At 47.4% G+C, this 25,084-nt stretch overlaps 1 protein-coding gene across 2 annotated transcripts in view; it reads left to right on the top strand.

Moving 5' to 3' along the window:
• Positions 1-25,084, top strand: part of PIWIL1 (piwi like RNA-mediated gene silencing 1) — a 1,338,982-nt gene that overhangs the window by 1,041,464 nt on the left and 272,434 nt on the right. For both annotated transcript variants that reach the window (XM_069215364.1, XM_069215365.1), the window contains exon 16: positions 1,043-1,146. In XM_069215364.1, the coding sequence (XP_069071465.1) occupies positions 1,043-1,146 (104 nt within the window). The remainder of the gene's footprint in view (positions 1-1,042; positions 1,147-25,084) is intronic.

Below are 25,084 nucleotides of genomic sequence, written 5' to 3'. Positions count from 1 at the left end.
GTTGTTCCGCGGCTTGAATTCACAGAATAAAACTGACGTCAGCGCGTCGAAGGAGGGAATATATGGACACCGCTGACGACATGTCCGGGGACACCGTCACTGCGGAGTCGCTCAACACCTCCTACCGACGCGCAGAGGCAGTGCTGAGGAAAAATTGCGAGTTCCGGTCTGACACCTGGAGGAGAAATTCTAAGATAAGAAATCTGTGGCTAGTCTGTGTCTCTACCATATAAAGCGATACCGACGGTAAGTAACTTGTTCATTGCTCATGCAACTGTGACCTCATCTATGGTATAGTGCAACCTTCCTTAGGGCTGTAAGGCCTGCTAGAGGGGTGTCATGTCGACTTTGTCTTTTTCTCCCCAGCAGCACACACAAGCTCCAAAGGCAGAGTGTGCATGTGCTTAGTGAGGGGTCCCCTAGGGTGGCATTATACATGTTGCAGCCCTTGGGACCTTCCCTGGCCTCACAGTCCTTGCTACCATGGGTACTTTTTACAAGGGACCTAGCTGTGTGTCAGGGGTGTGCCAATTGTTGGTACAGTGGTAGTTTGTGGGAGAGAACACTGGTGCTGGGGCCTGATTAGCACAATCCCAATACTCTGTCAAGTCAGCATTAATATCGGCCAAACATTGTAGGGAGGGAGGAGTGTAACCATGCTGAAAAGGGCCCTTACCTACACAGTCGAAGCATTGTATTAAATGCAGCAGTAAAACAAATGAATGCAAGACGAATACAAGGGCTCACAGTAACACGCTGCTGCACTTGTAATGATTCACATTGCTAAGTAATACAACACTAAAAACATTGCATCATGTATTAGTTTTGTAATGCATCCCAGAAGTAAAATTAAACAAAAAGAGAAGGTGAATTTCCTGGTGTGTTGCACACTGAAGTGCCCTACATTTTATGTCCCATGTATGTATCATACTTTAAACTGGCATTGGATGAATGAGAAATGCAGTTGTTTTTTGGTGTAACTCTGTGTCAAGTTTCAAGGCCCACTAAGAGATATTTTAGTTGTGGACATTCTTTCTCTCAGTTGCGACAGGTGATGATTGTAGGCATAGACTGCTACCATGACAATGCAGCAGGAAAGCGCTCTATTGCAGGATTTGTTGCAAGTCTGAATGCTGGAATGACACGGTAAGATACTTTTATTGACTTTTGATTCTGTTTTATCATGTACTTGACGATGCTGCCAGTTTTGATAAACTGTTGACTCGAAAACATCATTTAACACTTGCGCCACTTTTATATATTTGATCGTTTTTATTTATAATGAAATTGTAAATCTTACATTATTGTGATATACAATTTTGTAATGTAGGAGAATCTAATCATTGAGTTTTTCATTTTTTTGTCTCCAGAATAAGTGCAGTCTCTTTGTTTGTTGAAAGAAGTGCTTGGCAGACACATCCTCCTCATTGACAGCGTGGTCCTGTAATACTATGAAAATTGTCTTAGAAACTCTGAGATTCCCACTTTTTTTTTTGGCATCCTATGCAGTACTGATTCCTAGACTACAATGACACTACCGCCTTTGATGGCCTAAAGAAAACAGATGATGTTCACCCCTATCTTTGAATTTTAATCACAAGATTGGATTGAGGTGTCAAAGAATCTTTATCTTACATAAAGATAAAAGGGATCCGCCAGTTGTCTCTCAGAATCTGTGCACCTAGAAAACTGAACTTGGAGTAAAAATTAACATTATATTAATGAGGATCTTTACAATTGAAAATATTATCAAAGTGAATAAACAATAAGGCTCAAAATCATTAAGCAAACCTTCGTAGCCGACTTTTAGTTGGCTTCTAGAAGTATATTATCAACCTTAAGTTTATTACTGAGACTTAATAATCGTGCATAACTGTAAACCAGATGTTCTTCAGTGCAGTGTCCTAGAAGCATGAATCCTAGCATTTGATTGCCTCCTTTTGCTTCACAATAATAGATTACCTTTTCTTCCTTCTTAGTAGTTCTTTGGAGTAGGTCAGAACTACTTTAACTGAACACCTTGCTTAAGACGATGCTTTAATTTGGGAGGTTATGAAATATTAGCTTGTTGGTTTGATCTACAGACGCTGAAACTTGTTGAAACGTCATCTTTCAGAGATCATATCTGCAGTCACTCCTGATCAGCCAGGGAAATGTTGCAGTTGCTGGAAGGTGCCGGACAAACATTGTTGCAGAGCGAAGATGTCGCTGGACCTGCAGATTGTGGGTTCCTGTAAAATCCAGTTGTGGTTCCAGTGGCCAGAAGTCAAAGTAAATGTTGCAGAGGAGTCCTGCACGTCGAATTTGAAGACCCACCCAAGAGGTAGACCCTAAATAGCCCTAAAAGGGGGATTGGTCATCTAGCAAGGTGACCACTTATCAGGAGAAGGCTGTGACATCACCTGCCTGAACTGGCCACTCAGATGCTCCCAGAGTCCTCTGCCCACCTTGGATTCAAGACGGCAGAATCAAGTGGACATCTGGAGGAGCTCCGGGCACCACCCCTAGGGAAGTGGACAGGGGAGTGGTTATTCCCTTTTCCATTCTCCAGTTTCACGCCAGAGCAGGGACCTGGGGTCCCTGGACTGGTGCAAACCAGTTTAAGCAGGGAGAGCACTAAATGTGCCCTTCAAAGCATATCAGTGGCTTGCCTCCCCTATCCCAAAGGAAATCCTTTGTGCTGCCTTCCTGCACTTGAGCTGGTCAGGCAGCAGGAGGGCAGAAACCTGTCTGTAGGATGGCAGCAGCGCTGGCTGACCGGGAAAACCCTACAAACTGGTAGGAGCAAAGCTGGGGGTCCTCTAAGTAGGAGCAAAGCTGGGGGTCCTCTAAGAGGCCCCCAGAGTGCATGGAATCATACAACCAATACTGGCAACAGTATTGGGGATTATTCCGACATGTTTGATACCAAATATGCCCAGGTTTGGAGTTACCATTATGTAGCTGGACAAATGTAACATGTCCAGTACACGGGTAAAATGTCTTCCCCGCACTTACGAAGTCCAGTGTAATGGAGCTGGAGTTCGGAGGGGCACCTCTGCTCATGGAGGGGTGCCCTCCCACACAGGTACCTGAACCCTGCACTCTGGGCTAGGAGGGCCCGCCATAGGGGTGATATAGTGACTTCGTGCAGTGACATGAAGTGAAAGGGTGCATGCACTGTTTCCTGCAGTCTGCAAAGGTAGGCCTGCAGACACATTTTAAATGGGCCACCATGGGTGCCCCAAAGCCCTGTGGTACCTAGGTACCATATACTAGGGACTTAAATGGGGGCTCCAGTATGCCAATTGTGGGGTGTACAACGTCAGTAACAACCAAGTTTAGGGGGGGGGAGCACAGTCACTGGGGTCCTAGTTAGCAGGATCCCATTGAACACAGTCAAAACACTGACAGCAGACAAAAAGTGGGGGTAACCATGCAATAGAGAGGGTACATTCCTACCGACCCTGACTCGCCAGGCAGTGCCTATTCTTGTTTCTGGGCCCTTGGGGGTGAAAACTGGTTGAAAAAACAGGAAAAAACAAATGTACCAACTCTAGACAATGCCCCGACCACCGCCACCTGACTCTGGACGACACCACCTGCAACCGAAGCTGTGGTCCCCACCTGAGCACAACGACCGTGACTGATTCCGCAGCCCTGTGACTTCACGAGGCCAGAGTGCTGTGTCACTGATGTCCGCGACATCTAACTCTGCTGCGGCGCCTGCAACTCTGTGACTTGATCGCGACCCTGTGAGATCGTCCCACTGCGTCTTAACCCGCTGGACACTGACACTGCATCATCTCCCCTGCTCCGCAGTAAGGAACCAACAACGCACCGGATCCAGCGATGCCTTGCCTCCCCGACTTTGTGCACTGGCTTGTTTCCTCATTTTCAAAAGGTACTGTACCTGGAGGGGTCTATGCAACTCTGTGACCGGTGCCATTGGCGTCGGGTTGATGGGAACAACTCTGTCACTGAGCCGTGAAAGCACTAGGTTGAAGCCTTTGAGTTTCTAAGTGCTATTTTGAAGTTCTATATTTGAACTTTCTTAACTTTGCTTGTGTATGTTGGATTTATGTAATTTTGGTCTTGTTTGATTTAGATAATTGGCTAAAAACTGGTGCGGAGACCTTTTGTGGTGTTTTCACTGTGCTCCTGTGTGTGTTGGTACACACATTGCCTCTGAGATAAGCCTGACTGCTTGTACCAAGCTACCAAAGGGGGGTGAGCTGGGGTTATCTAAGCTCTGTATCTCCCTTACCCTGACTAGATTGATGGTCCCTACTTAACAGGGTGTAAACCGACTGCCAACTAGAGACACCATTTCTTACAAAAGCCAAAAATGTTTTTGCAGGCAGGTGCCGATAAGATTACAATCTTGGATGTCTGATGATAATATACTTTGACTACCAGGTTAGTATTGTGGATCAAGTCTTTCGCTTTACACTGATATGTGGGAAAAATGTAACAGTCAGGCGGGACCCATGTCTGCTCCACTGGATTCAAGCTAGCCTGGCTGATGAAGGGTGATACCCTGAAACCGGTCCCAGTATGTTTGAATCCTGGCTTGGCAGTTCCAGATGACTGCTCCTATTGAGTGCAGGGTCAAGACTGATTTGCATATTGCTGGGTCCGAACTGGGGTGAGGTGGCAAGCAAAATAACGATGGGTTAAACCCAGATCTGTGACTGGGGGTGAGTGCTTGAAAGGTTTCAACACTCGGTCCATCATTTTGTTTTGTGATATTGCCTTATGCGCCCTAAGTGGCTAGGGTATGCCCAGACATGGGTCCCTTACTTGCTGCGCCACTGGATTCAAGCTAGCCTGGCATGATGAAGGGTGATACCCTGAAACCGGTTCCAGGATGCTTGAATCATGTCCAGGGAGGAACTGGCTTGGCAGTTGGGGTTGGACTGCTCCTATTGGGAGCAGGGTCAAAACTGATTTGCATATAGCTGGGTCCAAACTGGGATGACGTGGCAAGCAAAATAACAATGGATTAAGCCCAGATCTGTGACTAGGGGTGAGTGCTTGAAAAGTTTCAACACTCCGTCCATCATTTTGTTTTGTGACATTGTCCACAGCAAATGAACCCAGAGCCTGGTAGGTGAAGTCTTTGCTATCCCTGAGACTTCTTAACAGGAGGCTGTAAGCTCAATTCAGGCCCTTGGAGAAACTTTCCAATTAGGATACACAGCAAAGTCCAGCCTTTGTCCTCTCTAAGGCAGAAGCAGCAACTGCAGGCCAAACCAGCAAAGTGCTCACAGCAAAGGGGTAGTAATCCTTCAGCTTTTCTCCGTGGCTGAGGTTCCTCTTGATCCAGAAGTGTTCGGACTGTCTGGGGTCCACCCCTTATACCCATTTCTGCCTTTGATGTAGGCAAACTTCAAAGGAAAGTCTCTGTTGTTGACAAGATCCTACCATGGCCTGGCCCCAGACACACCAGGGGGTTGCAAACTGCAGTGTGTGAGGACAGACACAGCCGTTTCAGGGGCAGGTGTCAGCTGCTCCCTCCCTACTCTAGCCCAGGAGACTCGTGAGGATAAGCGAGACACTCCCTAGCTCCTTTTGTCACGGTCTAGCAGGAATTGACAAACAGCCCAACTGTCAGTCTGACCCTGATGTGGATTCCACAGCCAGACAAAGGCACAGAATGGTTAAGGAAGAACATGTCCACTTTCTAAAAGTGGCATTTTCAAACAATGTAAAAACTAACTTTACCAAAAGATGCATATTTAAATTGAGAGTTCAGAGCCCCCAAACTCCACATCTCTATCTGCTCCTAATGGGAAACTGCACTTAAAAGATAATTAAAGGCAGTCCCCATGTTAACCTATTGGAGAGATAGGCCTTGCAATAGTGAAAAACAAATTTGGCAGTATTTCACAATCGGGGCCATGGGGCTACCTAGGCCTACCTTATTGGGGCTTTACATGTACAAAAAGGAAAGGTTTGGGCCTGGCAAGTGGGTACACTAGCTTGGTAAAATTGGCAGTTCTCTCGTAGGGGATTTCCATGTATAGTCATAAGCACTGAATAGTTCCGCACACCTGCGGGGACCCCGGAGCACTGTTCTGTAGTGTATTCTTAAGTGTAGATGTTAGCCTTTCTTGAAAAAGGCCTGTAAAGTCACTTAAGAATATCAATGTGCAGCCTAGGTGAAAGGCTACAAAGGCCAAATTGTTCATTCTTTTGATTGGTAAGAAAGGAAGCTGCAGTACAGATATACCTTTAAAACATATTTATTCTAGAAATGTAGTAAAAAACATGTTCTCCAACTTTATTTACAACTTCAAATGAGGATGAAACAATGCAGGGAAGCGTAGCCCATAGGCTGCCATTATACAGAATGTAAATAGATCTGTGCCTTTAAGAAAAGAAAGTCTTCCTGTATCCCATCATGCACAGCAAAAGGCAGTTGCCTCAGTTCTTTATTCCGGCTCCTTCTGACAGGACCCTGAAGCATTGAGCTCCACCTTTCATAGCTTTTTTTTTTTTTTTTTACTAAAACTCAACAAAAATCCTTTGGATTTCAATTTCACTCAACGTTTTTCATCTAGAGTGAACATTTCCTACCTTTTCCTGTCAAATTCTGACAGAAACTTGAGGTTTTTGTTGCCACCAGAATGCCTTCTCTGTTTGATAAATGCCCTAGCTGTGGCAGGAAAAAGGCCAAAACAGACCCACATCAAGTCTGTATTATTTGCATACCGTCAAGTCATAAACCTGATGCCTGTGACATTTGTAAAACCTTCTCCAGGAGAACTCTTCGTGACAGGGAGAAAATCCGCCTTCAGGCAAAAGAGGACAGGAGACGAAGAGGACAATCTGCCACAGAGCGAGGAGAAGGTCAGTCTTCTACGAGGGCTCTCACTGTGTCCTCTGGAGCAGCTGCCAGATCTGCTCACAAGCGTCACAGGTCCCCGACGATGTCGAGAGCATCGACGTCGAGGCCAGAAACGGCACTGACATGCTCGCCGTCGAGAACCAGCTCGCCGTTGAGGAAGACACATCGTTCGACGTCGACAGCCTTATCGCCGTTGAGACGGCGTAGACACTCGCCGTCGAGAAGGTCCAGGTCACCGTCGACGCGGAGGAGTAGATTGACGTCGGTGGACAGTACTCGTCGTCAGAGACGATCGCCGTCATCCCGTCGAGGGAGATAGCCGTCGAGGAGCTCTCAACGGCGAGAGGAGTCAACACCGTGAAGTACTCGTCGGCATTGTACTTCGTCGAGAAGCGTGTCGACATCGAGGAGGCACTCAGAGACCAAGGAGGGTCTATACTACCTCCGAATCCTCGGCTTCTCTCATTCTCTTACCGCCTTCGCCTCAGGCTTCTCCTCAGCCATCGCCTCTACCACAGACACCTCTGGCACCTACAGCTCCTCCGCCGGTACCTCTTTCAGAGTCCGCCCCAGTGACTCCTGCAGAATCCATAAGGCATTCTCGGCATTCTTCGAGACGCTCCTCTTCATCTCGACATCATCATCATCGGCATGACTCGGCATGGCAGCTTTGAGCCATGTTTACAGGTCCTCTCCTCTTGGTGGCACAATCAGTGCTGCAGGCCCTAGGCACCACTGGTGCACTTTACTAGGGACTGATTCATAAATCAAAGATGCCAATAGGGGATAACCAGTCATAATCACAATCGACACAGCAAGCACTTACGCTTTAGCACTGGTCAACAGTGGTAAAGTGCCTGGAGTACCAAAAACCAGCTAAAACGGCATCCAGTCCACTGTCAAAAATACAGGAAGCAAGGCAAAGAGACCAGGGAGACCATGCTAAGGATGCCAGGTCCAACAGCTCTTATCAAACAGGCTGATTGGTCTGTAGTTTGATGGAACATCTCTCCTGCCCTCTTTGTAAATTGGGACTATGATGGGTCGCTTCCATGAGGAGGGGCGTCTCCTCTCTGTTCGCAATGGCATTTCCCAAGGCATTCAGGTAGGGGATCCAGATCTCAGTTTGGGATCCAAATAAGTCACCAGGGATGCCATCCGGCCCTGGGGCTTATTCTGCTTTAGTTTGTTTTAGGCCCAGAGCTATTTCCTCCTTGCTAAAGGTTTACCTCTGATTGCCCTTGTTTGTGTTAAATTAGCCAAGTATCTATTGTTTTGCATCTATTCTGTTACTGGGTTCCCCTGGTACCCAGACCATGTCTACAGTTAAAGGGACAGCTGGGAGGGCTCTGTCAGCCTCAGATACATCCTTGTGCGAGACCGTTTAGAGTTCTTCAAAATGAGCTACCCAGGCCTCTGGTGTTACACTGTCTCTAGATGATCGTCTGTGGTATGTGACCTGTCGTCGAGCTTTCAGCAGCCCTTAATGTTCCCTTTCTGCAGGGCGTCTGCCAGTTAGTCCTATTGTGTCTTCGCCCAGTGTGTTTTTTGCTTGTCAAGATGGTCCTGTATTTTTTTCCTGGCTTCACATATATGGCCCCTATTTCTTCCCTTTTGATGGATTCTAGAAGTTAAATTTTAGTTAACCTGCACTCGCTGGTGTACTAACCCAGAGGTCTTTGTAGATCGCATCCCCTTCAAACCAATTTCATAAAAACAGTGTGAAGTGAGTCCATAACATCACAATGAGTGCTCACAAAGTTTATATTAGTCTTATCCTGGCCACCTTACAGGGCAAGTTAATCTGCAAATACATTGTAAATTTGGGTTTGAGTATTAGTATTAGCTGCAAACGTTTGCCATTTTATAAAACTATCATTGGTGGACTTCATTACACTTATACGTTTGTTAGCTGGTAGATTAGTACTGAAAAAAGGTTCCCTACTTAAAAGGGCACGGAGTGCGTTGTGGTTCCTGTCAGGCCTTAGAACTACCTTCATGTGTAACCAGAAGGGCCATAATAGGCAGTCTAAAAAATATAGTCAATATTACTAGAGCACAAACATCTCTTAAACGTTGGTTGGTGTGGATCGTCAGAGGACGTAAACCCATTCATTACTTTTAATTCATGAGACACCAACTAGTAAACATTTTGGACAGAAATCTTAGGGAGCCTGAGAATGTTTTCAGTTAGTACATGGGATGATCTCCTTGACCTAAGACTCCAAACCTAAAGGGACGCACGTGTTACAGTCTCAGTCTCATGCAATGCTTATAATTAGGATTAAGCTCTTCAATCAAGACAGACATTCTCTACTGTTCCCGAGGGCACCTTAGAGGCTGCAGACGATATGTAAATGTTTAAGATGGCAGTGTACCCACCTTCTTTCTTACGATTGGCACTTATTATTATGCCTGAGGTATCTCTGCTTTTGTCTGGAATTCGTTTGACTATTAAAAAGATCCATTCTTAGCCATGTCAACAGGCCCTGCTGGTGCCCTTCCTGAACTAGAAGGTTCTGCATTCCAGGCAAACGCAACATAACCTGATCTAAAGACTGGTTTGGTTGCCCAGGTTTCTTGCACTAGAATGATGTGATGTTGGTCAATGAATGTTCCCCAATCATGAGCCCCTGATTTGACCATAACCTCTGCAACATTCCAGTATAATAATGTCAGGCTGGTATTTTCCAGGAGGTCATAGTCGCTTCCTGCTCTGCTGGGTTTGGCGTTCAAGACACCCACTTCCCATGGAATTTGAGATCTTCATGATGTGTTCTCAGAATTCCTACCTATGAGCACTTAACATTAGCTGTTAGGCCTGTTACTTCAGTAGTTAGAGATCTAATTGAATGCCCTGGCAATGTAACTAACTGCTTCAATTTCTGTACCAGTCAGTCAGTATCAGATAGATTGGTTGCATGGGCTATAATAGAGATGATAGAGGGCAATGGGGTCATGTGAGATTTAGGGGACATTGTCGAAGTGACAGGAGGAATGTGGGAGGCACAGACTTCAGTCTTATTTGGGGGTTAGTAGTGGGCCTGAACCTAAGTTCCAGGGCAATTACATCTTCTGCAATCTCCGAGTTTACCAGCTTGAAGCCAATGTAGTCACATAGCGAACAGTTGTTACTAAATCAAGTGGCCACAAGGATATCCTCTCTAATGACTGACCTGCACCCCATCACCTTACAGAGCCACTGGTAGACCTTATTTGTTAGAGTCAGGCAATTCCTTCACCCGTCTGCAACTTTGAAACATTAATTGAAAATATGCTGTAAGCTATCTTGCGCGGTGGCTACAGTGTAGGACGGGAATGTGGATAATGCTCCAATGAGTTACTATGATCCTGCTGTAACAGATTTGCTGCCTAGCCCACACGAGGGGACATGTCTGCTACCAGGACTTTATAGATGTATCAGGTACCTCCACTGTTTTGTCCATTTTGGTTTTGTGTCTCTAGAGTGTGGGGAGCACAGGATACTACCAAAGGGCTAATATTAGTATTAGTTATACCCATATATTTTAAGAGGCTCCTGTGTATGCCTAATTTTTTTTCTACTTGAGTGTTTGGATTTTATATTAAGGGAAATTACGAAGCTCATCAGGCTGTCCAGTTTTTCATTAAGGGCCTTGAACAGCTTCGCAATATGATCTCACAGCTCCTTTATCTCTGTTTTAATTATAACTAACTGAGAATAAGTAGAATTTAGTCCAGAGCCAGATACAATGAGGGCCTTTTGTCAGTGATGGTTTATCTGCTGGGTGTTTGTCTAGAGGCACTAAAGGACCAAAACGATTGGAGCAGTCCACTGCTATGATTTTCCATTCACTTGGATGACTCGGGGGCTTAGGATCTCGATGGCCCAAGTGAAGTTACTATGAGGCTATCAGCTGATATGGGATGGGAAACGACAGAAACATTGCTTTTAATTTACGGTGCTGCAGGGGTAGTCCTCGATCTAAAGAAAGACTGCATATCATCTTGCGCTCCCTTCCCTGCTTTTTTCCCTATAGCTTTTGGGCCCAACAATCCTTCCACCACCTCGATTAATACATCTATTTTGTCAAGTGTACAATTTTCTGCTGCATGTTTTAGCGTTGGCCTTACATTTTACCATTACAACCTCTGGGTAGTAGGTATCCTGGCATACAAAAGCCACTCCAGAGAGAGGCAAAAACAGTGGTTACAGAGCACTTGAACCTCATGTTATCCATTCAGTCCCTAGAAGACATCAGCTTGTGTTTGATATTCACATATATCGGGTGGTTCACTCCGTAGCCGTCACACAATATGTAAAAGATAGTGGATGAAAGAGCCTCCTTGTTAAAATAAAGACATCGATTCAAATGTAATAAACCAATAAGAGATGCGAATAAAAGTTTGAAATGTCCCAACTGGTTTCACCAACTACAGCAACGTCTTACAGACTGTTTAAACAAGAGCCAAAAAGCAGCATGTAGACAGAAAAGCCACAAGTCGGCCCCATGTCCTGGAAGCTTCACCAGTAGATACTTGCACCTAGCACACGGTACCTCCTCCAACTAGCAGCAAGTTGACATACATGTGCCAGTAGCAGTGGAGGTGTCAACAGGCAAGAGCAGATGTCAGAAACATGGAGGATGGATGACAACTCACTTAATAGTTCATTTTTTTTTTTTTTGTACTCCACAACTCGGACAGTAAAGCCAAGGGGTGTGGACCTGCCGCGCTGTAGGTAAGTAGCCTCTTTCTAGCTTGGTTACCTCCACTTTTAGCCTGTTTGTCAGTATGTTTGACTGTCTACTGGGATCCTGCTAACCAGGACCCCAGTAGTTATGTTCTCTCCCTAAAATTAGGTTGTTGATTACTGTTAACACAGTTGGCATACTGGTAACCTCCTATAAGTCCCTAGTATGTGGTACCTAGGTACCCAGTAAATTGGGGCTTCAGGTGATCCCTATGGGCTACACCATATATTTTGCCACCCCTAGGGAGCCCATGCAAAGGCTTCTGCAGGACTGCCATTGCAGCCTGCGTGAAACGGTGCAAGCACCCTTTCACTGCCATTTACACTGCACCAGGTCACTTATAAGTCACCCCTATAGCAGGCCCTCCAGCCCTGAGGGCAGGTTGCTAAGACGTGTGTGTGGGCACCCCTGCAGTAGCAGAGGTGCCCCTACGACCTCCAAGAGCATTTTCCCAGACTTCGTGAGTGCGGGGACTCCATTTTACGCGTGTACTGGACATAGATCACTTGCTATGTCCAGCTGCATAATGGTATAGGCATGTTTGGTATCAAACATGTTGGAATCATACCCCAAGGCTTTTGCAAGCATTGGTTGTATGATTCCATGCACTGTGGTGGCTCCTTAGAGGACACCCCAGTATTACCATTTCAGCCTTCTGAAGTTTTCCAGGCTGCCCCAGCTGCTGCCACATTAGACAGGTTTCTGCCCTCCTGTTGCTCAACCCCACGAAGGCAGAACAAACATTTCCTTTGGGAGAAGGGTGTTACACTGCCAAGCCACTGGAAATGTTTTGAAGGGCACAGAGGGTGCCCTCCTTGCATAAACCAGTCTACACCTATTCAGAGCACGAAACTGGACATAGGACCACTCCCCTATCCATCACCATCCCAGGGGTGGTGCTCAGAGCTCCTCCTCCTCCAGAGGGTCCCTGGGTTTTGCTATCTTGGATTCAATATTGGCAGGGAACTCTGGGAGCATCTGAGTGGCCAGTGCCAGCAGGTGATGTCAGAGCCCTCCCCTGATTGGTGCTTACCTGGTTAGGTGACCAATCTGCTTTTCAGGGATATTTTGAGTCTCTCCTTTGGATGGTTCCTCAGATTCGGTTGCAAGACCCCAGCAGGAATCCTCTGCATCCTCCACTTCGACTTCTCACTGAAGAAACTGCATCTGGACCCTCCAGGAACTCTACAAACTGAAGCAAGACGCCTTCTGCAACATTGTATCCTCAGCTCCTGCCTGCAACTGTTTCCCGGTTGTGCATCCTCTGAGGACAGCCAGTCTTCAGCCTGCACCAGAAGAGCGAAGCAATCTCATTTGGGGTAGAGTCACTCCCCTGCTTCCACGGGCACCTACTGCAACGACCGGCTGTGTGGATCCCCTTTCCTGCTGAACTGGGTGGATCCTTCATCACGAATGGTGGACTGAAGTGGTCCCAACAGTCCTCGCGTTCAACTGTCCAACATTGGTGGAGGTAAGAGCTTGCCTTCCCACACTAGACAGTACCCCTGTGCACCGGGTGTTTTGTAGCTGCCAAGGCTTGTTTGCATCCTTCCATGAAGTTCTTTGTGCATCTTGCAGCTCTGGCCACCAGCACTCTATCCTGCGACACACAGCTTTCTGAGTGGTTCTCCGGTGATGTGGGAGCCTTTGTCATAGTGCTGCGTGGGCCTCCTTTGCACCTCCTTTGTTCCTGTACTGTGGAACTCCTGTGCACGCTGCCTGGTCTTCTGTGTGTTCTCTGAGTTGCTGAAAGCCCCCTTCTACTCCCCCTCCTCTGTAGACCCCACCTGGTCCTTCCTGGTCTCAGGCAGCGCCGTTTTCCGCTAACTGTGAGCTTTGCGTGTGCCAAAGCTTGTTGGCGGACTCCAGAGACACAAACCAGACTGCAATTCTCCATCCAGCGTGGGATATCACTTGCACCAACCAGGAACCCGACTTCATCTTCTTGGGTGCAGTACTGACTGTTGTTCTTAACCAGTGGTTCTTCTTTTGCACCGTCATCCCGGGTTAGCAGGGGCTCCTGTTATCCCTGGACTCTTCAGTGCTTCTTGGAGTTGGTCCCCTTCTTCCTCAGGTCCAGGAATCCACTGTTGGTGTCTTGCAGTCTCTCTTCTGGTTCTTGCATAATCCTTCTTTTAGTTTCTGTGTGTGTTCTGGGAAAGTACTGTTTTACTCCTGCTTTCCTGGTCACTGGTGTGGGTTCTGTTACTTATCCAGTATTGGATCTTTCATAAATTCACATGCTTGAATCATCCCAGTCATTGATGTGGGAGTCCCACGGTACATGAAAAAGCAGTGAGTAAAAAAATTTCCATAGGCTATAATGCTAGCAAAATCACACATACAGCCTATCCTTGTCCTTTTGTGAAAAGAACCAAACTTGACTTATGACCAATCAGGCTCCAGCACTCTCTAGAACATTCATTCCCCAGAGAGGCTCATTCCCTCAGATTTTCTACTGCACGTCGTGTGAAGGGAGTCTCCTGTCTAGACAAATTTTTCTTCAGAAATTGTCTGATTCTTCCACAAAAAAAAGCCTTTTCCGCCCTTTTAAGATCTTGGCCAACAAGAGGCTGCATGTGGATGCTCCACATAAGGAATGTTTATATTGCTTACATCCTGTGCCTCAGGTAAAAGATTGTAAGACATGCAGGACTTTCTCTGCTAAGACCCCTAGAGACAGAGAAGGCTAAATCCTGTACTTCTGGTGATGAAAGTGATTCAGAAAGACCTCATAAAAGGTCCAGATCTGCTGACCTGGGGCAAGCTGAGAAATCCAGAAAACACCACAGGAAGCCCCATAAGGAAGGTGCCAGGGAAATACAAAGCTCAATTTCATATGAGCCATTCGCTCCTCGTCGCAAAAAGGAGTCCCGTCACTGTTCTTCTTAATGTGAGCCTTCCACTTCTAGAATGGTTTCTCTAAAACAAATTTGTCGACGACAGTGATGATGATGGTTTTCCCAGCTACCGTCTCGCCGACGAGACTGTCGTCAACTGCGACCACGTCGATGTCTGTTTATAAAGGCTCTGATTCCTTCAGTTAGAGTCACGGATAAGTTGCATCCGTTTTTGGAGCTGTCGACAAAAGCTGCTCCAGAAAAGACCTAGTCGTTGAAGGGTATGTCTCTGACAACATCGACGGAAAGGGCACAGTCATTGGCAAGCGCATCGTTGTTGACGCCTGTAGGAAAGTACCATCTTGCCTGGCATGTTACCCCCATTTTTCACTGTATATATGTTGTTTTAGTTGTATGTGTCACTGGGACCCTGGTAACCCAGGGCCCCAGTGCTCATAAGTGTGCCTGAATTTGTTACCTGTGTAGTGACTAACTGTCTCACTGAGGCTCTGCTAATCAGAACCTCAGTGGTTATGCTCTCTCATTTCTTTCCAAATTGTCACTAACAGGCTAGTGACCATTTTTACCAATTTACATTGGCTTACTGGAACACCCTTATAATTCCCTAGTATATGGTACTGAGGTACCCAGGGTATTGGGGTTCCAGGAGATCCCTATGGGCTGCAGCATTTCTTTTGCCACCCATAGGGAGCTCTGACAATTCTTACACAGGCCTGCCACTGCAGCCTGAGTGAAATAACGTCCACGTTATTTCACAGCCATTTTACACTGCACTTAAGTAACTTATAAGTCACCTATATGTCTAACCTTTACCTGGTAAAGGTTAGGTGCAAAGTTACTTAGTGTGAGGGCACCCTGGCACTAGCCAAGGTGCCCCCACATTGTTCAGAGCCAATTCCCTGAACTTTGTGAGTGCGGGGACACCATTACACGCGTGCACTACATATAGGTCACTACCTATATGTAGCTTCACAATGGTAACTCCGAATATGGCCATGTAACATGTCTATGATCATGGAATTGCCCCCTCTATACCATCCTGGCATAGTTGGCACAATCCCATGATCCCCGTGGTCTGTAGCACAGACCCTGGTACTGCCAAACTGCCCTTCCTGGGGTTTCACTGCAGCTGCTGCTGCTGCCGCCAACCCCTCAGACAGGCATCTGCCCTCCTGGGGTCCAGCCAGACCTGGCCCAGGATGGCAGAACAAAGAACTTCCTCTGAGAGAGGGTGTGACACCCTCTCCCTTTGGAAAATGGTGTGAAGGCAGGGGAGGAGTAGCCTCCCCCAGCCTCTGGAAATGCTTTGTTGGGCACAGATGTGCCCAATTCTGCATAAGCCAGTCTACACCGGTTCAGGGGACCCCTTAGCCCTGCTCTGGCGCGAAACTGGACAAAGGAAAGGGGAGTGACCACTCCCCTGACCTGCACCTCCCCTGGGAGGTGTCCAGAGCTCCTCCAGTGTGCTCCAGACCTCTGCCATCTTGGAAACAGAGGTGCTGCTGGCACACTGGACTGCTCTGAGTGGCCAGTGCCACCAGGTGACGTCGGAGACTCCTTCTGATAGGCTCCTTCAGGTGTTAGTAGCCTATCCTCTCTCCTAGGTAGCCAAACCCTCTTTTCTGGCTATTTAGGGTCTCTGTCTCTGGGGAAACTTTAGATAACGAATGCAAGAGCTCATCCGAGTTCCTCTGCATCTCTCTCTTCACCTTCTGCCAAGGAATCGACTGCTGACCGCGCTGGAAGCCTGCAAACCTGCAACATAGTAGCAAAGACGACTACTGCAACTCTGTAACGCTGATCCTGCCGCCTTCTCGACTGTTTTCCTGCTTGTGCATGCTGTGGGGGTAGTCTGCCTCCTCTCTGCACCAGAAGCTCAGAAGAAATCTCCCGTGGGTCGACGGAATCTTCCCCCTGCAACCGCAGGCACCAAAAAGCTGCATTACCGGTCCCTTGGGTCTCCTCTCAGCACGACGAGCGAGGTCCCTCGAATCCAGCGACTCTGTCCAAGTGACCCCCACAGTCCAGTGACTCTTCAGTCCAAGTTTGGTGGAGGTAAGTCCTTGCCTCACCTCGCTGGGCTGCATTGCTGGGAACCGCGACTTTTGCAGCTACTCCGGCCCCTGTGCACTTCCGGCGGAAATCCTTTGTGCACAGCCAAGCCTGGGTCCACGGCACTCTGACCTGCATTGCACGACTTTCTAAGTTGGTCTCCGGCGACGTGGGACTCCTTTGTGCGACTTCGGGTGAGCACCGTTTCACGCATCCCCGTAGTGCCTGTTTCTGGCACTTCTCTGGGTGCTACCTGCTTCAGAGAGGGCTCCTTGTCTTGCTCGACGTCCCCTCTCTCTGCTGGTCCAATTTGCGACCTCCTGGTCCCTCCTGGGCCTCGGCAGCGTCCAAAAACGCTAACCGCACGATTTGCAGCTAGGAAGGCTTGTTGGCGTTCTTTCGGCGGGAAAACACTTCTGCACGACTCTCCACGGCGAGAGGGATCCGTCCACCAAAGGGGAAGTCTCTAGCCCTTTTCGTTCCTGCAGAAACCTCAGCTTCTTCTGTCCAGTAGAAGCTTCTTTGCACCCGCAGCTGGCATTTCCTGGGCATCTGCCCATCTCCGACTTGCTTGTGACTTTTGGACTTGGTCCCCTTATTCCACAGGTACCCTAGATTGGAAATCCACAGTTGTTGCATTGTTGGTTTGTGTCCTTCCTGCATTATTCCTCTAACACGACTTCTTTGTCCTTAGGGGAACTTTAGTGCACTTTGCACTCACTTTTCGGGGTCTTGGGGAGGGTTATTTTTCTAACTCTCACTATTTTCTAATAGTCCCAGCGACCCTCTACAAAGTCACATAGGTTTGGGGTCCATTCGTGGTTCGCATTCCACTTTTGGAGTATATGGTTTGTGTTGCCCCTATCCCTATGTTTCCCCATTGCATCCTATTGTAACTATACATTGTTTGCACTGTTTTCTAAGACTATACTGCATATTTTTGCTATTGTGTATATATATCTTGTGTATAGTTCCTATCCTCTCACTGAGGGTACACTCTAAGATACTTTGGCATATTGTCATAAAAATAAAGTACCGTTATTTTTAGTATAACTGTGTATTGTGTTTTCTTATGATATTGTGCATATGACACTAAGTGGTACTGTAGTAGCTTCACACGTCTCCTAGTTCAGCCTAAGCTGCTCTGCTAAGCTACCATTATCTATCAGCCTAAGCTGCTAGACACCCTATACACTAATAAGGGATAACTGGGCCTGGTGCAAGGTGCAAGTACCCCTTGGTACTCACTACAAGCCAGTCCAGCCTCCTACATTGGTTGTGCAGCGGTGGGATAAGTGCTTTGAGACTACTTACCTCTCTTGTCATTGTACTTTTAATAAGAGAAAAATATACAAAACAAGGTCAGTGTATATACACATAGCCAAAAAGTTTTGCATTTCCTCTTTTCACTCTTTTCTAAGTGCTGAAAAGTACTTCTAACTTTCTAAAAAGTTCTAAAAAGTTTTAAAAGTTTTTTTTCTCTGTCTTTCTAAAAGCTCTGACAAACGTTTTATCTTTTACTATCACTTTAACTCTCTCTAAAAATGTCTGGCACAGGCCAAAATGTTGATCTGTCCAAACTTGCATATGATCACCTTAGCTGGAAAGGAGCAAGGAGTCTCTGCATAGAGAGAGGTTTGAGTGTAGGGAAGAATCCTTCCTTAGAACTGTTAATTAACATGCTTAGAATACAGGATAAGGCCATAAGTGCCCCATCTGTTGAAAAAGTAGCTAATGGTTCTCAATCTGATCCAGGGACTCCCCCAGGAAAAGATTCAGGAAAGAAACTTCCTAGCCTGCCCATTACTAGACAGTCTAGCATAGTTGGTAATGATGATGAGCCACACCATATAAATAGTGTTGTCTCACATCATAGCAAAAGCATTTATTCTCACCATACTGGTAGTGATGTTTCTGTTAGCCAAGCTGTTAGGGTGGCTTCTGTAAGGGACAGGTCTCCTTCTGTCCATTCTCACCATACTTCTGTTTCAAGGCATGTCCCTCCCACCCACCCTGATGACAGATTGTTAGAAAGGGAGCTCAATAGATTGAGAGTGGAACAAACCAGACTGAAGCTCAAGAAGCAACAGCTGGATTTGGATAGACAGACTTTAGAAGTAGAGAAGGAGAGACAGAAACTGGGTTTAGAAACCCATGGTGGCAGCAGCAGTATTCCCCATAGTCATCCTGCAAAAGAGCATGATTCCAGGAATCTGCACAAGATAGTTCCCCCTTACAAGGAGGGGGATGACATTAACAGGTGGTTTGCTGCACTTGAGAGGGCCTGTGTTGTACAGGATGGCCCTCAAAGGCAGTGGGCTGCTATCCCATGGCTATCATTTAGTGGAAAAGGTAGGGATAGGCTCCTTACTGTAAAAGAAAATGAAGCTAATGATTACAACGTTCTTAAGAATGCACTCCTGGATGGTTATGGCTTAACCACTGAACAATACAGGATAAAGTTCAGAGAGACCAAAAAGGAGTCTTCACAAGACTGGGTTGATTTCATTGACCATTTAGTGAAGGCCTTGGAGGGGTGGTTACATGGCAGTAGAGTTACTGATTATGACAGCCTGTATAACTTGATCCTGAGAGAGCATATTCTTAATAATTGTGTGTCTGATTTGTTGCACCAGTACTTGGTGGACTCTGATCTGACCTCTCCCCAAGAATTGGGAAAGAAGGCAGACAAATGGGTCAGAACAAGGGTGAACAGAAAAGTTCATACAGGGGGTTACAAAGATGGCAACAAAAAGAAGGATGGTAAGTCTTCTGACAAGGGTGGGGACAAATCTAAAAATGAGTCTTCATCAGGCCCACAAAAATACTCTGGTGGGGGTGGTGGGCCCAAATCCTCTTTTAATCAGAACAAGGAAAAGAAACCATGGTGCTATTTATGTAAAATAAAAGGCCATTGGACAACAGATCCCAGTTGTCCAAAGAAAGGCACCAAGCCTCCTACCACTACAACCCCTACTGCTACACCTAGTGTCCCTACTAATAGCAGTGGTGGTGGGAGCAAACCTACTAATAGCCAATCCAAGGGAGTAGCTGGGCTCACTATTGGTAACTTAGTTGGGGTTGGCCTTGTTGGGGAGGCCACAGAGGCTGTGTTAGTCTCTGAGGGGGCTATTGATTTAGCCACCTTAGTTGCTTGTCCCCTTAATATGGATAAGTACAAGCAGCTACCCCTAATAAATGGTGTTGAGGTTCAGGCCTACAGGGACACTGGTGCCAGTGTGACCATGGTCATAGAGAAACTGGTCCACCCTGAACAACACCTACTTGGTCACCAGTACCAAGTAACCAATGCTCACAACAACACACTTAGCCACCCCATGGCTGTTGTTAATCTCAACTGGGGAGTGGGTTACTGGTCCAAAGAAAGTTGTGGTAGCTTCAGATTTACCTGTAGACTGTCTATTAGGGAATGATTTGGAGACATCAGCTTGGTCAGATGTGGAGTTGGAGGCCCATGCAGCAATGCTGGGCATCCCAGGGCATATTTTTGCTTTGACAAGGGCTCAGGCCAAAAAGCAAAAAGGACAGGGAAGCTTGGATCCTGGAACAATGGACCAAGTGCTCCCTAAAGCTAGGGCTAGTAGAAGCAAACCACTTCCTACTATCCCTCCCTCTACAGTGGATTCTACTTCTGAGGAAGACAAATTCCCTCCCTGTGCAGAACCTACACCAGAGGAGCTGGAAGCAGACACTGCTGAGCTTTTGGGTGAGGGGGGGCCTGCCAGAGAGGAGCTGAGTGTGGCACAGCAAACCTGTCCCACATTAGAGGGTCTCAGACAGCAAGCTGTCAAACAGGCTAATGTGGATGTCAGTGACTCGCACAGAGTTTACTGGGAGGACAACCTCTTGTACACTGAGCATAGGGATCCTAAACCTGGAGCTGCCAGGAGATTAGTGATTCCTCAGGAGTACAGAAAGTTCCTCCTAACCCTGGCACATGACATTCCCCTAACTGGGCACCTGGGTCAAATGAAAACTTGGGACAGACTGGTTCCATTGTTTCATTGGCCTAGGATGTCTGAGGACACAAAGGAATTTTGTAAGTCCTGTGAAACCTGTCAAGCCAGTGGCAAGACAGGTGGCACACCAAAGGCACCCCTTATTCCACTGCCTGTGGTTGGGGTTCCCTTTGAAAGGGTAGGGGTTGACATAGTTGGCCCCCTTGACCCTCCTACTGCTTCAGGCAATAGATTTATCTTGGTGGTAGTGGACCATGCCACAAGATATCCTGAAGCTATTCCTTTAAGGACCACTACAGCACCTGCAGTGGCAAAGGCCCTCCTGGGAATATTTTCCAGGGTGGGCTTCCCAAAGGAAGTAGTATCAGACAGGGGAAGCAATTTCATGTCTGCATACTTAAAGGCCATGTGGAAAGAGTGTGGTGTAACGTACAAGTTCACAACACCCTATCATCCACAAACAAATGGACTGGTGGAGAGATTTAATAAAACTCTCAAAGGCATGATTATGGGTCTCCCTGAAAAACTCCGCAGGAGATGGGATATCCTTCTACCATGCCTCCTTTTTGTCTACAGGGAGGTACCCCAGAAAGGAGTGGGCTTCAGCCCCTTTGAACTTCTTTTTGGACACCCTGTTAGGGGTCCACTCACACTTGTGAAGGAGGGTTGGGAACAACCTTTAAAAGCTCCTAAGCAGGATATTGTGGATTATGTACTTGGCCTCAGATCAAGGATGGCTGAGTACATGAAAAAGGCCAGTAAAAACCTTCAGGCCAGCCAAGAGCTCCAGAAGCAATGGCATGATCAGAAGGCTGTTTTGGTTCAGTACCAACCAGGGCAGAAAGTGTGGGTCTTGGAGCCTGTGGCCCCAAGAGCACTCCAAGATAAATGGAGTGGTCCCCACACAATTGTTGAAAAGAAGGGAGAAGTCACCTATTTAGTTGACTTAGGCACTGCCAGGAGTCCCCTTAGGGTGCTCCATGTCAACCGCCCGAAACCCTACTATGACAGGGCTGATCTCACCCTGCTCATGTCAACTGATGAGGGACAGGAAGAAGACAGTGATCCTCTACCTGATCTCTTCTCTTCCACAGAACAAGATGCTCTGGTGGAAGGTGTAGTTTTGGCTGATTGTCTCACTGCTGAGCAGAAAGACAATTGCATAAATCTCCTAGATCAATTCTCTGAACTCTTCTCTACTGTGCCAGGTACCACTTCTTGGTGTGAGCACACTATAGATACTGGAGACAGTTTACCTGTCAAAAGTAAGATCTATAGGCAGCCTGACATTGTCAGGGACTGCATAAAGCAAGAGGTCCAGAAAATGTTAGAACTAGGAGTGGTTGAGCACTCTGACAGTCCATGGGCTTCTCCTGTGTTACTGGTACCAAAACCCCATTCCAAAGATGGAAAGAAGGAAATGCGGTTTTGTGTAGACTATAGAGGTCTCAACTTGGTAACCAAAACTGATGCTCACCCTATACCCAGGGCAGATGAGCTCATAGATACACTGGCATCTGCCAAGTATCTAAGCACTTTTGATTTGACTGCAGGGTATTGGCAGATCAAATTGTCAGAAGATGCTAAACCTAAAACTGCATTTTCTACCATTGGAGGACATTACCAGTTTACTGTAATGCCTTTTGGTTTGAAAAATGCACCTGCCACTTTTCAAAGGTTGGTGAACACAGTCCTGCAAGGGCTGGAAGCTTTCAGTGCAGCATATTTGGACGATATAGCTGTCTTTAGCTCCAGCTGGGATGATCACCTGGTCCACCTATGGAAAGTTTTGGAGGCCCTGCAAAAGGCAGGCCTCACTATCAAGGCTTCAAAGTGCCAGATAGGGCAGGGTAAGGTGGTTTATCTGGGACACCTTGTTGGTGGGGAACAGATTGCACCACTTCAGGGGAAAATCCAAACAATTATTGATTGGGTTCCCCCTACCACTCAGACTCAGGTGAGAGCCTTCCTAGGCCTCACTGGGTATTACAGGAGGTTCATTAAGAACTATGGCTCCATTGCAGCCCCTCTTAATGACCTCACATCCAAGAAAATGCCTAAAAAGGTATTATGGACAGCAAACTGTCAGAAAGCTTTTGAGGAGCTGAAGCAGGCCATGTGCTCTGCACCTGTCCTGAAAAGCCCTTGTTACTCTAAAAAATTCTATGTCCAAACTGATGCATCTGAATTAGGAGTAGGGGCAGTCCTATCACAACTTAATTCTGAGGGCCAGGATCAACCTGTTGCTTTTATTAGTATGAGGTTGACCCCTAGAGAAAAGCGTTGGTCTGCCATTGAGAGGGAGGCCTTTGCTGTGGTCTGGGCTCTGAAGAAGTTGAGGCCATACCTGTTTGGCACTCACTTCATTGTTCAGACAGACCACAAACCTCTACTTTGGCTAAAACAAATGAAAGGTGAAAATCCAAAATTGTTGAGGTGGTCCATATCCCTACAGGGAATGGACTATACAGTGGAACATAGACCTGGGAGTAGCCACTCCAATGCAGATGGACTCTCCAGATATTTCCACTTAGACAATGAAGACTCATCAGGTCATGGCTAGTCTTATTGTCCTTCGTTTGGGGGGGGGGGGGGGGGGGGGGTTGTGTAGGAAAGTACCATCTTCCCTGGCATGTTACCCCCATTTTTCACTGTATATATGTTGTTTTAGTTGTATGTGTCACTGGGACCCTGGTAACCCAGGGCCCCAGTGCTCATAAGTGTGCCTGAATGTGTTACCTGTGTAGTGACTAACTGTCTCACTGAGGCTCTGCTAATCAGAACCTCAGTGGTTATGCTCTCTCATTTCTTTCCAAATTGTCACTAACAGGCTAGTGACCATTTTTACCAATTTACATTGGCTTACTGGAACACCCTTATAATTCCCTAGTATATGGTACTGAGGTACCCAGGGTATTGGGGTTCCAGGAGATCCCTATGGGCTGCAGCATTTCTTTTGCCACCCATAGGGAGCTCTGACAATTCTTACACAGGCCTTCCACTGCAGCCTGAGTGAAATAACGTCCACGTTATTTCACAGCCATTTTACACTGCACTTAAGTAACTTATAAGTCACCTATATGTCTAACCTTTACCTGGTAAAGGTTAGGTGCAAAGTTACTTAGTGTGAGGGCACCCTGGCACTAGCCAAGGTGCCCCCACATTGTTCAGAGCCAATTCCCTGAACTTTGTGAGTGCGGGGACACCATTACACGCGTGCACTACATATAGGTCACTACCTATATGAAGCTTCACAATGGTAACTCCGAATATGGCCATGTAACATGTCTATGATCATGGAATTGCCCCCTCTATACCATCCTGGCATAGTTGGCACAATCCCATGATCCCAGTGGTCTGTAGCACAGACCCTGGTACTGCCAAACTGCCCTTCCTGGGGTTTCACTGCAGCTGCTGCTGCTGCCAACCCCTCAGACAGGCATCTGCCCTCCTGGGGTCCAGCCAGGCTTGGCCCAGGATGGCAGAACAAAGAACTTCCTCTGAGAGAGGGTGTGACACCCTCTCCCTTTGGAAAATGGTGTGAAGGCAGGGGAGGAGTAGCCTCCCCCAGCCTCTGGAAATGCTTTGTTGGGCACAGATGTGCCCAATTCTGCATAAGCCAGTCTACACCGGTTCAGGGGACCCCTTAGCCCTGCTCTGGCGCGAAACTGGACAAAGGAAAGGGGAGTGACCACTCCCCTGACCTGCACCTCCCCTGGGAGGTGTCCAGAGCTCCTCCATTGTGCTCCAGACCTTCCATCTTGGAAACAGAGGTGCTGCTGGCACACTGGACTGCTCTGAGTGGCCAGTGCCACCAGGTGACGTCAGAGACTCCTTCTGATAGGCTCCTTCAGGTGTTAGTAGCCTATCCTCTCTCCTAGGTAGCCAAACCCTCTTTTCTGGCTATTTAGGGTCTCTGTCTCTGGGGAAACTTTAGATAACGAATGCAAGAGCTCATCCGAGTTCCTCTGCATCTCTCTCTTCACCTTCTGCCAAGGAATCGACTGCTGACCGCGCTGGAAGCCTGCAAACCTGCAACATAGTAGCAAAGACGACTACTGCAACTCTGTAACGCTGATCCTGCCGCCTTCTCGACTGTTTTCCTGCTTGTGCATGCTGTGGGGGTAGTCTGCCTCCTCTCTGCACCAGAAGCTCCGAAGAAATCTCCCGTGGGTCGACGGAATCTTCCCCCTGCAACCGCAGGCACCAAAAAGCTGCATTACCGGTCCCTTGGGTCTCCTCTCAGCACGACGAGCGAGGTCCCTCGAATCCAGGGACTCTGTCCAAGTGACCCCCACAGTCCAGTGACTCTTCAGTCCAAGTTTGGTGGAGGTAAGTCCTTGCCTCACCTCGCTGGGCTGCATTGCTGGGAACCGCGACTTTTGCAGCTACTCCGGCCCCTGTGCACTTCCGGCGGAAATCCTTTGTGCACAGCCAAGCCTGGGTCCACGGCACTCTGACCTGCATTGCACGACTTTCTAAGTTGGTCTCCGGCGACGTGGGACTCCTTTGTGCGACTTCGGGTGAGCACCGTTTCACGCATCCCCGTAGTGCCTGTTTCTGGCACTTCTCTGGGTGCTACCTGCTTCAGAGAGGGCTCCTTGTCTTGCTCGACGTCCCCTCTCT

The sequence above is a fragment of the Pleurodeles waltl genome, chromosome 11 (genome assembly GCF_031143425.1).
Source record: "Pleurodeles waltl isolate 20211129_DDA chromosome 11, aPleWal1.hap1.20221129, whole genome shotgun sequence".
Lineage (NCBI taxonomy): Eukaryota > Metazoa > Chordata > Amphibia > Caudata > Salamandridae > Pleurodeles > Pleurodeles waltl.
This window is presented reverse-complemented; position numbering and strand designations above follow the sequence as displayed.